This window comes from Bufo gargarizans, chromosome 4 (assembly GCF_014858855.1).
Source record: "Bufo gargarizans isolate SCDJY-AF-19 chromosome 4, ASM1485885v1, whole genome shotgun sequence".
In the NCBI taxonomy this organism is placed as follows: Eukaryota; Metazoa; Chordata; class Amphibia; order Anura; family Bufonidae; genus Bufo; species Bufo gargarizans.
Genome location: NC_058083.1, coordinates 181,721,660 through 181,736,210, shown reverse-complemented (window position 1 = coordinate 181,736,210; position 14,551 = coordinate 181,721,660). Strand labels below are relative to the sequence as shown.

Below are 14,551 nucleotides of genomic sequence, written 5' to 3'. Positions count from 1 at the left end.
ACCATTTTAAAATTTATAAGAACATTTATTATTGGAGTCCATACAATGTTTTATGTGTACATTTGTGCCCCTCACTTATTATCACTATTTATGATTCATATTTATGTATAAACTATACCAAATGCTTGCTGAATGGGAAAAAAAAAATGGAAAAACCCATGGAAACCGCAGCAAAAACGCATGGGGTGACCATGCGTTTTTTAGTCTTGGAGAAAGATAAGCTTAAGCTATATCAGTAGGTGTAATTATATAAGTATAGCACAGTGGTCAGCAACCTGCGGCTCTAGAGCCACATGCGGCTCTTTAGCCCCCTGATATTGGCTCTTCCAGGTGCGGGCTCACATGTACAGTGCGATAGCATTTTCGTTGCCCGTAGCAAAAATAGGTAGGAGGGTGAAGACCAGGAAGCGGTGAAGGCTCTGTACTCACCGCTTCCTGGTCCTCGGTTGTAGGCTGTGCAGGGCTGCGCACAGTGTGAGGCGCTCTGTGACGTCACTCTGTGCACGCCAGTTCACAGCACAGCCGACAGCAGGAGGAACACAGAGCGCGGGTGGTGAGGAGCAGCGGCATCCAGGAGCCGGAGAGGTAAGTGCTTTTTTATTTTATGAAACTTGGGGCTGATCTGAGGCAATGAGGTGATGAGAATCATAATGAGGGATATGAGAGGCATCATGGATGATGAGAGGCATCATGGATGATAATGGTGATGACGAGAGGCATCATGGTTGATAATGGGGATGATGAGAGGCATGGGGCTCTTATCTGAGGTCTGATTGAGGGGGTCATTTACTTTGGGGTCTGAGCTGACAACTGATCTCAGGGAGGTCTTATTAACATTGAGGTTCTGCTTAAGTGCTTGAGGCATAAGGTCACTGACTTTTTGAATGTTCGTATTGCCCTTCAAACAATACCTTCATGGGAATAGGGGTTCTAAGTTAGTCTCCAACCTTATTAAGAACCAAAGAAATAAATCCTTTATTCAAGCCATCAAATCAGCCTCAGGCCCCCGACTTATTAATACTCCAGCGATAGCTCAGGAGTTTTGCTCCTTTTATTCAAATCTGTATAACCTCCCAATACCCCTCACCAGCCAGCAAATCGAGACACGCACGTCGGAGTTCCTTAGCTCTATTAACATCCCAAGAATTTCTGAGGTTGATATACATCAGCTGCTTCAACCGTTTACAACGGAAGAGGTAGAAAAGGTTCTAATGTCTATCCCTTCAGGCAGGAGTCCCGGACCTGACGGTTTTCCAAGCTCATATTACAAAAAGTATAAAGATATTTTAGTCCCACATTTTGTCACGGCATGCAATCTCCTCCTTACAGGTGGCTCTCTGACCCCACAAGCCTAGGAAGCGCACATAACGATTATCCATAAAGAAGGGAAGGATAAGGAAGCATGTGGATGTTACAGGCCGATTTCACTGCTGAACACCGATTTGAAGTGGTGGGCTAAACTGCTTAACAGCAGGATGTCAGGGTTTCTCCCTGGGCTTGTGGCTGAAGAACAGGTAGGTTTCGTTGCAGGTAGAGAGGGTAGGCATAATATCAGTAGAGTCATACATGCGATCACCCACGCCATCAAATCTAAGTCCCCTCTTGTACTCCTGGGCACAGATGCGGAGAAGGCGTTCGATAGGGTTAGCTGGGCCTATATGGAGAAAGTACTACAAGCCTTTGGCTTCCCTGAAGGCCTCATCAGAGCTATCTATACTCTATACTCTGCACCATCTGCGAGAGTACTAGTTAACGGCACCCTATCGAACGCCTTCCAAATTAGAAACGGTACTTGTCAAGGATGCCCATTATCCCCCACCTTGTTTGTACTCACCCTAGAGACGCTTCTTCTTAAGTTCCGCCAATCCCCCACGATCAAAGGAGTGAAACTAGGCAGATTTACTGCTCCTGATGATTTACTGCTCCTGTTGTCAAATCCTGAAGAGGCTTTGCTGGAGGTTATGCAGATTTTCGAAACTTTTGGGGTTATCTCAAATTTTAAGATAAATTTCGATAAGTCGGAGGCCCTTGGCGTTTCCCTCCCAGCTGTCCTGCGTACTAAGGTCAAAGCCCTCACACCTTTCAAGTGGCCTACACAAGCAATAAAATATTTGGGGGTGACGATCCCGATGGACCCCAAGTTGTTGTTTAGTCTTAATTTCCCCCCGCTACTCTCCAAAGTCACCTCTATTCTCTCTAAGAGCAGCTCTCCTTTCCTAACCTGGCTAGGCAGGAAAAATGTCCTCACCACCTACATCCTGCCACTGATAATGTACACCTTGAGAGCCCTACCCATATCGGTACCTGTTAGTTTCATTAATAAACTACAATCCATCATGAGCAGTTATTTGTGGGGTAAGAAGCTCACTAGAATGTCCTTTCGCCTTCTTTCCCGAAGAAAGAAACATGGGGGTATCTCCCTCCCTGACCTATCAACCTATATACAGGCTATTAGTTTGGAAAGGTGGCTTAAACTGGCCAGACAAGAGACATTCTGTATGCATGTAGATTTAGAATTGGCCCTGTTGGGTAAGGAATTGTTCCATAGGTTATGGACACCTGAGAGGACAGGAGAAGGGACCAAAGTAGATAGCGTACTCACCAGAGGAATGCTGCATATTTGCCATAAGTCTTTGGTCTTAACATCTGCTCAGGACAAGATTTCTCCCTTAGCTCCTATCTCAGTTATCCCCACACTACTGTTCCCACAAATTAAATCTCCATCAGACATTTGGCTATCAATGTCACTCCACAGATTAGGAGATTTGAAAGGGTAACAGATCACTTCCGACTTCTATACTGCCCTCTCGGGTGTACCTGCCCTTGGTAAATATTTCATTCAAAGAAATGACTTTGAAAATGCTAGTAGGCAGTTTATGATTTCCAAATTTACCCCTCTCCATGATCCATCATGGTTGGAGAATTATGTTCTGCTGCCAAATTTACCTCATAAATGCACCACCCTCATTTATAGGCAGATTCTAAGTGAGAGCTATTCTAGCGTACCGCCCTGGGTTGCTGAGTGGGGAAAAGAACTCCACCTTGAATTTAGTGACACTGACAGTAAATGGATTCAGAAATCTTCGCACGGCTTTTCCAAGTGCATAAAAATTCAAGAAAACTCTGTTAAGACAGCGTTGCGTTGGTACAGAACCCCCGAGTTCCTTTTTAAAATCCGGTTGCTCTCTACGGATCTTTGTTGGAGGTGTGCTGCTGCCACCGGATCCTTATCCCACATCTGGTGGTTATGTCCTGCCATCAGATCCTTCTGGACAGATGTAGAAAGCGCCATTAACAGGATCTGTGCAATGACCCTGAAACTTTCAGCCCAGCTAGTACTACTCTGGATCCCTACCCCAGATTTTCGCCCCGGAAAAAAATAACTTGGCCACGCATCTGCTTATGGCCACAAAGCTCTTAATCCCAGTAAAATGGAGATCAGTTGACCCACCAACACTGAAGATGTGGCGGAGTAGGGTCCAACAGATATGCCAGATGGAGGAACTGATAGGCTGGACATACCATAGCAGAAATAGATTTTTACAGATCTGGCAACCGTGGTTAGATTATAGGACAAACCTTCTCAACGCTCAACAGTGGGACTCTGATTAAGGATATGGGAAGACGGTCACTTCTTTCAATCAATATGCAGAACCCCCTTTTTTATTTATTTATTTTTATTTCTTTTATTTCTTTTTATTTCATTACATTCCTTCTTTTCGGCACGCTTCCTATCCTCCCCTGTAGTTGTCTCTATTGATATAGTCAAAACTTGTTTGTGCCAGGTTATAGATAAATATACATAACCTTAGATAAATATAACTAGTCTTAGTTATATAGACGTTCCTGAGCGGGACCCTAACTGCACCTTGGGTTGACACACTGTTAGGGCTGTTATCCCCATCCCACCTCCCCTCCCCTTACTGTTATGTATCTAATGTTACCCGCATTTGTTTTGTAAGATCAATCACTTTAAGGGCCCCTTGCCCTAGCTGAGTGGTTGTCACATCCTAACCTGTATTGTTAGGCTATGCCTTCGATGATCTATGACTAGATTTGATTGTGATGTGTCACCCGCTGTACTGCGCTACATGCGATTTGGTGATATTTCTTTGCTTGTCTAATAAAAAGAGATTTCAAACATTGAGGTTCTGATTAGTGGTCTGACCTGAGGTGTAATGAAAAATATTTTTTTCCATATTGTCCTCCTCTAAAACCTATGTGCGTCTTATAGGGTAAAACGTTGTGGAGTGAAAGAAGATGTAGTGTCGAGGATTGAGAAAGGTATGTTCAGATGGTTAGGAATACCCTTATGAAGTAAATAACAATGTACCTTCCTATATATTTGAAGTTTAAAAAATCTGGCTCTCAAAAAAATAAAAATCGCAGTTTTGTCGATATTTGGCTCATTTTACTAATAAGGTTGCCCACCACTGGTATAGCATATTGCTAAGTATTAGAAAACACTACTTCAAAAACTGTCATTTTGAGAACAAGTCCAAACAGCAATCTTGGTCACCTGGGTGAATTGAAAAACAGGATCTGATGTTCAAGGGTGTGTCCAATGAGTCCACAGAAGACACAGTATATAAGAGGGGTATTGGTAGGGGTGCTGCATACCACTGAGGAAGGGGCAATAACTTGGACCCCGAAATGCGTCTGGTGCTACACCCCCCATCTTTATATTGAAGGAGCAAAGTACCCCAAACCGACTGATTTACAGACTACATTTGGAAGCCTCATTTGACGGGATATCTCTGTTGTAAACGCCACTGCAGACTTTCCACCAATAGATTGAGATCTGGTGGGCTTGGTTGAATCCAACAGAAACACAGAGTCGTCTAAGAAAAATTTCTTGATACACCGTGTCACAGACACTTCTGAGGAGAGGAGAGGATCCAAAGTCTAAAGTCTGGAGAACCTTCGGTCGATATAAGGTAAAATTTACTTGCAAGTAATTTTATAGCGGGACGCCGCTATCTACTTCGTTTTCAGCTGGACGCTGCTGTAATTGGAAGTGGGACATAACAATATTCGATTGGACTTTATCAATACCCAGGTGTACACACTAAAATTGGACTGAACAATTGAATTAGAGATTGTATTTTATGACTGTCGATATTTGCACTATATTACCCTGAGTCTTTGTGTAAAACAATCATTTTTATTCATTTTATCGATCCATCTATCGATTTTTACAATTGATTTGTTTGAATAACATTATTCATAATAGCAATAAAGATATCAAACTGCATCAACCACATGGTCACGATTTCTTGAGTGCCCTGTTACACTGTTTAATATTTACCTATTGCATTGAGTGAGTGGTCTCAATACACAGGTGCACCGATTTGGGGTCCATTTTTTCCTAGTGCGACATCTTATTTAATTAATGATGGTTCATGTTGGATGACTACAAGCATAGATCTTGGCAACCATAAAAAATTTAAACAGATAATATATTGGATAATTGCATAACGTCTCGTGTCACTGTGAATAACCGTTTCTTGTTGAAAAAGTAACACCCCTTTAAGCAGCCAATTGTACCTGCAACTGTATGAAAGCGAGCAAACCTTGGCCAAAAGATTCAGTTGTGGTATCTACAAAACATGTAATCCTAGAGCCCCAAAAATTCAATTATACCCACCCCCACAAAGCCATACCTAAAGCACCAGCATCATCCGCTGTTAGACCACAGTTACTTAAGTTCAATATTCTCAGTCTACTGACATGGCAGAGGTGTGGGGTGAGCATCATCATAGCTCCACCAACCAACTCATTCCAAGAAAGATCGATTTCTTCAACATCTGGGAGAAATGACATCAATGAACCTAAAGGAAGATATAAGTATACAGTGGTAAGGAGCGTCATTTGTTGTAGAAGATAATGATTTACTTGATTATGATAGATGATAACGCTGGATAATATTCATTGCTGATCTGCTTCCCTTCTCAAGAATCCTCAGATCTTCTTATTAACACTTATTACAGGTTTTATCGATCTCTCCCCCTTACAGCTACACAAACAATGTCCATGGCTGGATTATCCCTGTAATGAAGTTTTCCTACAAGATACATATGTTGATTGGTGGAATGCGTGAACCCCTACTGATCGGACATCCTATTGACGTGTTATAGATCTGTCTACTGAGAAGACCCTTTAAAGGATGCTATTTCTATAGTAGTTGTCAGACTGTGTAAACTACGTACAGATTCCAAGACAGGAGCAGCAGATTTTGTTATCCTCACTTTGGGTATCAATAACACATAAAATGTCCTATAGCTTGATAAGACATATAAAGTAAAGTATTAACAAAGTTCCTCAGCATTAGATCTAGTGGATGAGTCCAACGGAATGGGGTAAACGCAGGAGTGACATAGTGGCCTAGCTGTGTTTGATGACTCGTGAAATCTGCTAAAGCTAGAATAAGGTCTAGGACATGTACCGTAGATCTGCCATGTACCGTAAATACACATTTATATACAGTTACAATGCAGGCTTGCAAACAGTCCTTGAAGGGTAATTCCATCTGGGACATTTATGACATATCGAAAGAAGATGCTAGAACTATCCAATAGGTTTCAGGTCCCACATTTGGGTCCTACTCCAATCTCAAGAACAGGACCCCGACATGAATTGAGAGCATGTCGCGCATGTGCTGCTTCTCTATTCGCCGCGCTCTGACTCTGTTAATATTTTTGGAAGTCCGATACCGGTGAATGGAGAGGTAGGCAAGCGTGCACATCATACTCTCCATTCATGACAGACCCCATGAGATAGGAGCAGTTCTAAAAGGTGGAACCTGCACCTATTGGACATTTATGGCATGTATTTTTGATATGTCATAAATGTCCGGAATACCCCTTTAAGATAGGCCTAGAGTCTAGACTCTAGACAATGTTAGAGTAGGTTCACATGTAGGTTTTTTCTGCACTTTTGCATTTTTAGTGGTGTTTTTTGCACCTGCATTTTTGGTGTGCTTTTTATTAGGTTAAAACAGGAACTCTTGATGCTAGCTGAATATCTATGTGAAATATGAAACTCTGGGCACAAAAGCGTTCTTTTACTACTGCCAATTTTTTTAGGTGGAGTTTTTTTGTCTTTCTAGCTTATCAAAAACACACCACGCTGGAGCTCTTGGCATTTCTTTCAGGCATTATACCATTACCTTCTCTATAGAGGAAAAAGAACACAAATAAATTGCAAGTGGCAAAGCACACTGTTTCCCAAAAATGCAGCAAAAAATCAGGCAGACAAAAAGGCGCATGCAGTTTTTCTGGTTACAACCCAAAAAACGCCAGTACAAATTTGTGTGTAATAAAACTTGCATGCAGTGCTACTTAAAGGTGTTTTCCAGGTGTTTAATATTGATTACCGGTCCTCAGGATAGGCCATCAATATCAGATTAGTGGGGGTCTGACACCCGGCACCCCGGCTATCAGCTGTTTGGGGAGGCTGTGCCCCTCCAGTAAGCGCTGTGGCCTCCTTGCAGATTACCACAAACAGCTTAATCCATTATATAGTGGCTGTGTTGGTATTGCAGCTCTGATCAGTGGTGGTGCTGGGAGTCGCGCCCCTGCCAATTTGATACTGAAGGTCATCAATATCAAAATCTTGAAAAACCTTGGAGAAAATATAATACAGTACTATTAACTATCTGATCATTCCTACAGTAAAATGAGTTTACTTACCCAGCTCTTTTATGCCAGCAGCAGTCAGACCACAGTTATTCAGATTTATAAAGTGAATTTCTGCTTTTTTACCAAACTTCTCCATAAACTGCTTTACCTTCCACCATCCAGATGTGTCCGAATCCAGCTCGTCCTCTGTGCAATGCAAAATATTGTAGGCAAAATGACATAAAACTGCACAACCCCAATGTATTGCTCTTCTTACAGCAATGAATGCCTTGTGCATGCAGCCATATTAAAATCAAGACTGATGGGATATGCAGTCTGCACTTTTTTGATGATAGCTATATATAGTTAGGTCCATATATATTTAGACAGAGACAAAATTTTTCTAATTTTTGTACTGTACATTACCACAATGGATTTTGAACAAAACTATTCAGATGGAGTTGAAGTTCAGACTTTCAGATTTAATTCAGTGGGTTGAACAAAATGATTGCATAAAAATGTGAGGAATAAAGCATTTTTTTAAAACTCAATCCCTTCATTTCAGGATGCGCAAAAGTAATTGGACAAATTAAATAATTGTAAATAAAATGTTAATTTCTAATACTTTCTGCCTGAAGTCTTGAACTCATGGACATCACCGGACGCTGTGTTTCCTCCTTTTTAATGCTCTGCCAGGCCTTTACTGCAGCGGTTTTCAGTTGCTGTTTGTTTGTGGGCTTTTCTGTCTGAAGTTTAGTCTTTAACAAGTGAAATGCTCTATTGGGTTCAGATCGGTGACTGACTCGGCCATTCAAGAATATTCCACTTCTTTGCTTTAATAAACTCCTGGGTTGCTTTGGCTTTATGTTTTGGGTCATTGTCCATCTGTATTATGAAACGCCGCCCAATCAGTTTGGCTGGATTTGAGCACACAGTATGTCTCTGAAAACCCCAGAATTCATCCATCTGCTTCTGTCCTGTGTCACATCATCAATAAACACTAGGGACCCAGTGCCACTGGCAGCCATGCATGCCCAAGCCATCACACTGCCTCTGCTGTGTTTTACAGATGATGTGGTATGCTTTGGATCAGGAGCTATACCATGCCTTCGCCTAACATTTTTCTTTCCATCATTCTGGTAGAGGTTGATCTTGGTTTCATCTGTCCAAAGAATGTTCTTCCAGAAATGTGCAGTTTTTTTCTAGATGTTTTTTTAGTAAAGTCCAATCTAGCCTTCTTATTCTTGAGGCTTATGAGTAGCTTGCACCGTGCAGTGAACCCTCTGTATTTACTATTTCTACTATTTACGGTAGATTTGGATATTGATACGCCTATATCAGGGATGGCCAACCTGCGGCTCTCCAGCTGTTGTAAAACTACAAGTCCCACTATGCCCTGCTGTAGGCTGATAGCCGTAGGCTGTCTGGGCATGCTGGGAGTTGTAGTTTTGCAACAGCTGGAGAGCCACAGGTTGGCCAGCCCTGGCCTATATCCTGGAGAGTGTTGTTTACTTGGTTGGCTGTTGTGAAGGGGTTTCTCTTCACAATAGTAATTATTCTAAGATCATCCACCACTGTTGTCTTCCGTGGGCGTCCAGGTCTTTTTGCATTGTTGAGGTCACCAGTGCTTTTTGTTTCTCAGGATCTACCAAACTGTAGATTTTGCCACTCCTAATAGTGTAGCAATTTCTCTGATTTTTTCCCCCGGTTTTCGCAGATAAAGGATGGCTTGTTTCACCTGCATGGAGAGCTCCTTTGACCTCATGTTTACTTCTCAGCAAAATCTTAAAAATGCAAGCACCACACCTCAAATCAACTCCAGGCATTTTATGTGCTTAAGGGCTCGTTCACACGACCGTGTGAAGCCCGTGCCCATATTGCGGACCGCATTTGCGGATCCGCAATGCACGGGTCCCATTCCGTGGCCATTCCGCATTACGGATGCGGACCTATTCATTTCAATGGGTCCGCAAATCCGGAGATGCGGAACGGTGCAGAACGGAACCACGGAACACTATGGAAGCACTACGGAGTGCTTTCTTAGGTTCCGTTCCGTGCTTCCGCACCACAAAAAGATAGAGCTTGCTCTATCTTTTTGTGGAATGGAGGGATCGCGGACCCATCCAAGTGAATGGGGCCGCGATCCCTATGCGGCTGCCACACGGCAGGTGCCCGTGCTTAGCGGACCGCAATTTACGGTCCACAGCGCGGGCACGGGCTTCACGCAGTCGTGTGAACGAGCCCTAATTGAGAATGAAATAATGAAGGAATTGCCCACACCTGCCCATGAAACGGCCTTTGAGTCAATTGTCCAATTACTTTTGGTCCCTTTAAAAACAGGGTGCCACATGTAAAGGAGCTGAAACTCCTAAATCCTTCATCCAAATTATTGTGGATACCCTCAAATGAAAGCTAAAAGTCTGGACTTTATGTCCATGTCCATTATATAACTATAACTTGAATATGTTTTAGTAAACAGGTAAAAAAAACTATGTGTCAGTGTCCAAATATATATAGAGCTAACTGTATGGTGTACTATATGGTGTCCTATGCGGGTATAGATACCATGTGAATTTATTGCACTTCCATACAATTTCCAGGTACCATATCAGTTCCAAATTATTTCCTACTTCAAAACTAGCCCTTCTTCATGGCAGTTTGGAGCGGGGGGAGTGGTGCCCCTTAGTGTTGAGCGCGAATATTCGAATAGCGAATATTTATCGCGAATATTGCAACTTCGCTAATTTGCGAATATTTAGAATATAGTGCTATATATTCACTATATCGAATAGTTATCATTTTTAACATCTTAAAACATGATTCCTCCCTGCTTCTTTCTTGTGGGTCAATGAGTCATTGGCCCACAAGCAACTTAAGCAGGAAGGAATCATGTTTTCATATGGAAAAAAAATGACGAATATTCTAAAAAACAAATATATAGCAATATAGCGAATATATTCATTATTTAGAATATTTGTTTGTTTTTGTTTTTTTTCAATGTGTACTGTTATTCCACTTCGGCATACTCCTCCCCGACAAGTGTCCCCGTCACCATGGGAACGCCTGTGGGTTAGAAAATACCATCGGATCTGAGTTTTCCCTGAGATCGTGAAAACTCATATCCAATGGTATATTCTAACTCATAGGCGTTCCCATGGTGACGGGGACGCTTGTCGGAGAGGAGTATGCCAAAGTGGAATAACAGTACACATTGAAAAAAAATTATGAATATTCTAAATACCAAATATATTCGCTATATTGCTATAACTTCACTTTGTAGAATATTTGTCATATTCTAAAACAAGAATATATAGCAATATAGCGAATATATTCGTTATTTAGAATATTCGTTTTTTGTCAATGTGTACTGTTATTCCACTTCGGCATACTCCTCCCCGACAAGTGTCCCCGTCATCATGGGAACGCCTGTGGGTTAGAAAATACCATCGGATCTGAGTTTTTCCTGAGATCGTGAAAACTCACATCCGATGGTATATTCTAACTCATAGGCGTTCCCATGGTGACGGGGACGCTTGTCGGGGAGGAGTATGCCAAAGTGGAATAACAGTACACATTGAAAAAAAATGATGAATATTCTAAATACTGAATATATTCGCTATATTGCTATAACTTCATTTTTTTGAATATTCGTCATATTCTAAAACAAGAATCTATACTGTAGCAATATAGCGAATACGTCTTCTCTTTCGGTGATGTCATCGGCGCAGGCGCACTGAGGGAGTTCTGAGGAGACGAGCCTCCTCATCTCAGAGCGCCTGCGCCGAATGAACAGAGGCGCGCGATTTTTGAAATACTGACAGGGCCGGCCGGAGGAGGAGATCACGGCTGGCCCTGTCAATCAACACGACGAGGGGGCGGTTTTCTGCGGCGGCTACCAGCAAGTAGACACCCTACTTGCTGGTAGAGACCGGATTTGCATATTATAAAACTTCGTTTTCTCAAGAAACGGCCGCATGAAAGTAAGTGACAACATTATATTCTCATATATCGCGCTATAATGAATGTAACTAGCCAAAAAAAAAAAAAAATGACTGTTGTGGGGTGACAGAAGCCCTTTAACCACTTCAGCCCCGCTAGGTGAAACCCCCTTCATGACCAGAGCACTTTTTACACTTCGGCACTACACTACTTTCACCGTTTATCGCTCGGTCATGCAACTTACCATACAAATGAATTTTACCTCCTTTTCTTCTCACTAATAGAGCTTTCATTTGGTGGTATTTCATTGCTGCTGGCATTTTTACTTTTTTTTGTTATTAATCAAAATGTAACGATTTTTTTGCAAAAAAATGACATTTTTCACTTTCAGCTGTAAAATTTTGCAAAAAAAACGACATCCATATATAAATTTGTCGCCAAATTTATTGTTCTACATGTCTTTGATAAAAAAAAAATGTTTGGGCAAAAAAAAAAATGGTTTGGGTAAAAGTTATAGCATTTACAAACTATGGTACAAAAATGTGAATTTCCGCTTTTTGAAACAGCTCTGACTTTCTGAGCACCTGTCATGTTTCCTGAGGTTCTACAATGCCCAAACAGTAGAAAACCCCCACAAATGACCCCATTTCGGAAAGTAGACACCCTAAGGTATTCGCTGATGGGCATAGTGAGTTCATAGAACTTTTTATTTTTTGTCACAAGTTAGCGGAAAATGATGATGATTTTATTTTTTTTATTTTTTCTTACAAAGTCTCATATTCCACTAACTTGCGACAAAAAATAAAAAATTCTAGGAACTCGCCATGCCCCTCACAGAATACCTTGGGGTGTCTTCTTTCCAAAATGGGGTCACTTGTGGGGTAGTTATACTGCCCTGGCAATTTAGGGGCCCAAATGTGTGAGAAGAACTTTGCAATCAAAATGTGTAAAAAATGACCGGTGAAATCCAAAAGGTGCACTTTGGAATATGTGCCCCTTTGCCCACCTTGGCAGCAAAAAAGTGTGACACATCTGGTATCGCCGTACTCAGGAGAAGTTGGGGAATGTGTTTTGGGGTGTCATTTTACATATACCCATGCTGGGTGAGAAAAATATCTTGGTCAAATGCCAACTTTGTATAAAAAAATGGGAAAAGTTGTCTTTTGCCAAGATATTTCTCTCATCCAGCATGGGTATATGTAAAATGACACCCCAAAACACATTCCCCAACTTCTCCTGAGTACGGCGATACCAGATGTGTCACACTTTTTTGCTGCCAAGGTGGGCAAAGGGGCACATATTCCAAAGTGCACCTTTCAGATTTTGCAGGCCATTTTTTACACATTTTGATTGCAAGGTACTTCTCACACATTTGGGCCCCTAAATTGCCAGGGCAGTATAACTACGCCACAAGTGACCCCATTTTGGAAAGAAGACACCCCAAGGTATTCCGTGAGGGGCATGGCGAGTTCCTAGAATTTTTTATTTTTTGTCACAAGTTAGCGGAAAATGATGATTTTTTTTTTTTTCTATTTTTTCCTTACAAAGTCTCATATTCCACTAACTTGCGACAAAAAAAAAAAAATTCTAGGAACTCGCCATGCCCCTCACGGAATACCTTGGGGTGTCTTCTTTCCAAAATGGGGTCACTTGTGGCGTAGTTATACTGCCCTGGCAATTTAGGGGCCCAAATGTGTAAGAAGTACCTTGCAATCAAAATGTGTAAAAAATGGCCTGCGAAATCCGAAAGGTGCTCTTTGGAATATGTGCCCCTTTGCCCACCTTGGCTGCAAAAAAGTGTCACACATGTGGTATCGCCGTACTCAGGAGAAGTTGGGCAATGTGTTTTGGGGTGTCATTTTACATATACCCATGCTGGGTGAGAGAAATATCTTGGCAAAAGACAACTTTTCCCATTTTTTTATACAAAGTTGGCATTTGACCAAGATATTTTTCTCACCCAGCATGGGTATATGTAAAATGACACCCCAAAACACATTCCCCAACTTCTCCTGAGTACGGCGATACCACATGTGTGACACTTTTTTGCAGCCTAGATGCGCAAAGGTGCCCAAATTCTTTTTAGGAGGGCATTTTTAGACATTTGGATCCCAGACTTCTTCTCACACTTTCGGGCCCCTAAAAAGCCAGGGCAGTATAAATACCCCACATCTGACCCCACTTTGGAAAGAAGACACCCCAAGGTATTCAATGAGGGGCATGGCGAGTTCCTAGAATTTTTTTTTTTTTGCATAAGTTAGCGGATATTGATTTTTTTTTGTTTTTTTCTCACAAAGTCTCACTTTCCGCTAACTTAGGACAAAAATTTCAATCTTTCATGGATTCAATATGCCCCTCACGGAATACCTTGGGGTGTCTTCTTTCCGAAATGGGGTCACATGTGGGGTATTTATACTGCCCTGGCTTTTTAGGGGCCCTAAAGCGTGAGAAGAAGTCTGGAATATAAATGTCTAAAAATGTTTACGCATTTGGATTCCGTGAGGGGTATGGTGCGTCCATGTGAGATTTTATTTTTTGACACAAGTTAGTAGAATATGAGACTTTGTAAGAAAAAACAAAAACAAAAACAAACAAAAAATTTCCGCTAACTTGTGCCAAAAAAAATGTCTGAATGGAGCCTTACCGGGGGGGGGGGGGGTTGATCAATGACAGGGGGTGATCAATGACAGGGGGGTGATCACCCATATAGACTCCCTGATCACCCCCCTGTCATTGATCACCCCCTGTAAGGCTCCATTCAGACGTCCGTATAATTTTTACGGATCCATGGATCGGATCCGCAAAACACATGCGGACGTCTGAATGGAGCCTTACAGGGGGGTTATCAATGACAGGGGGTGATCAGGGTGATCACCCCCCTGTCACTGATCACCCCCCTGTAAGGCTCCATTCAGACATCCGCATGATTTTTACGGATCCATGGATACATGGATCGGATCCACAAAACACATGCTGACGTCTGAATGGAGCCT

General features: G+C 42.0%; 1 protein-coding gene across 2 annotated transcripts in view; it reads right to left on the bottom strand.

Moving 5' to 3' along the window:
* LRRC31 (leucine rich repeat containing 31) overlaps positions 1-14,551 on the bottom strand; it is a 46,681-nt gene that overhangs the window by 19,482 nt on the left and 12,648 nt on the right. For both annotated transcript variants that reach the window (XR_006388809.1, XM_044291415.1), the window contains exons 2-3: positions 7,692-7,826; positions 5,664-5,831 (exon numbers count right to left, since the gene is read on the bottom strand). Coding sequence is in view for 1 of the 2 variants with exons in the window: in XM_044291415.1 (XP_044147350.1) it covers positions 5,664-5,831; positions 7,692-7,826 (303 nt within the window). In the remaining variant the exon portion in view is untranslated. The remainder of the gene's footprint in view (positions 1-5,663; positions 5,832-7,691; positions 7,827-14,551) is intronic.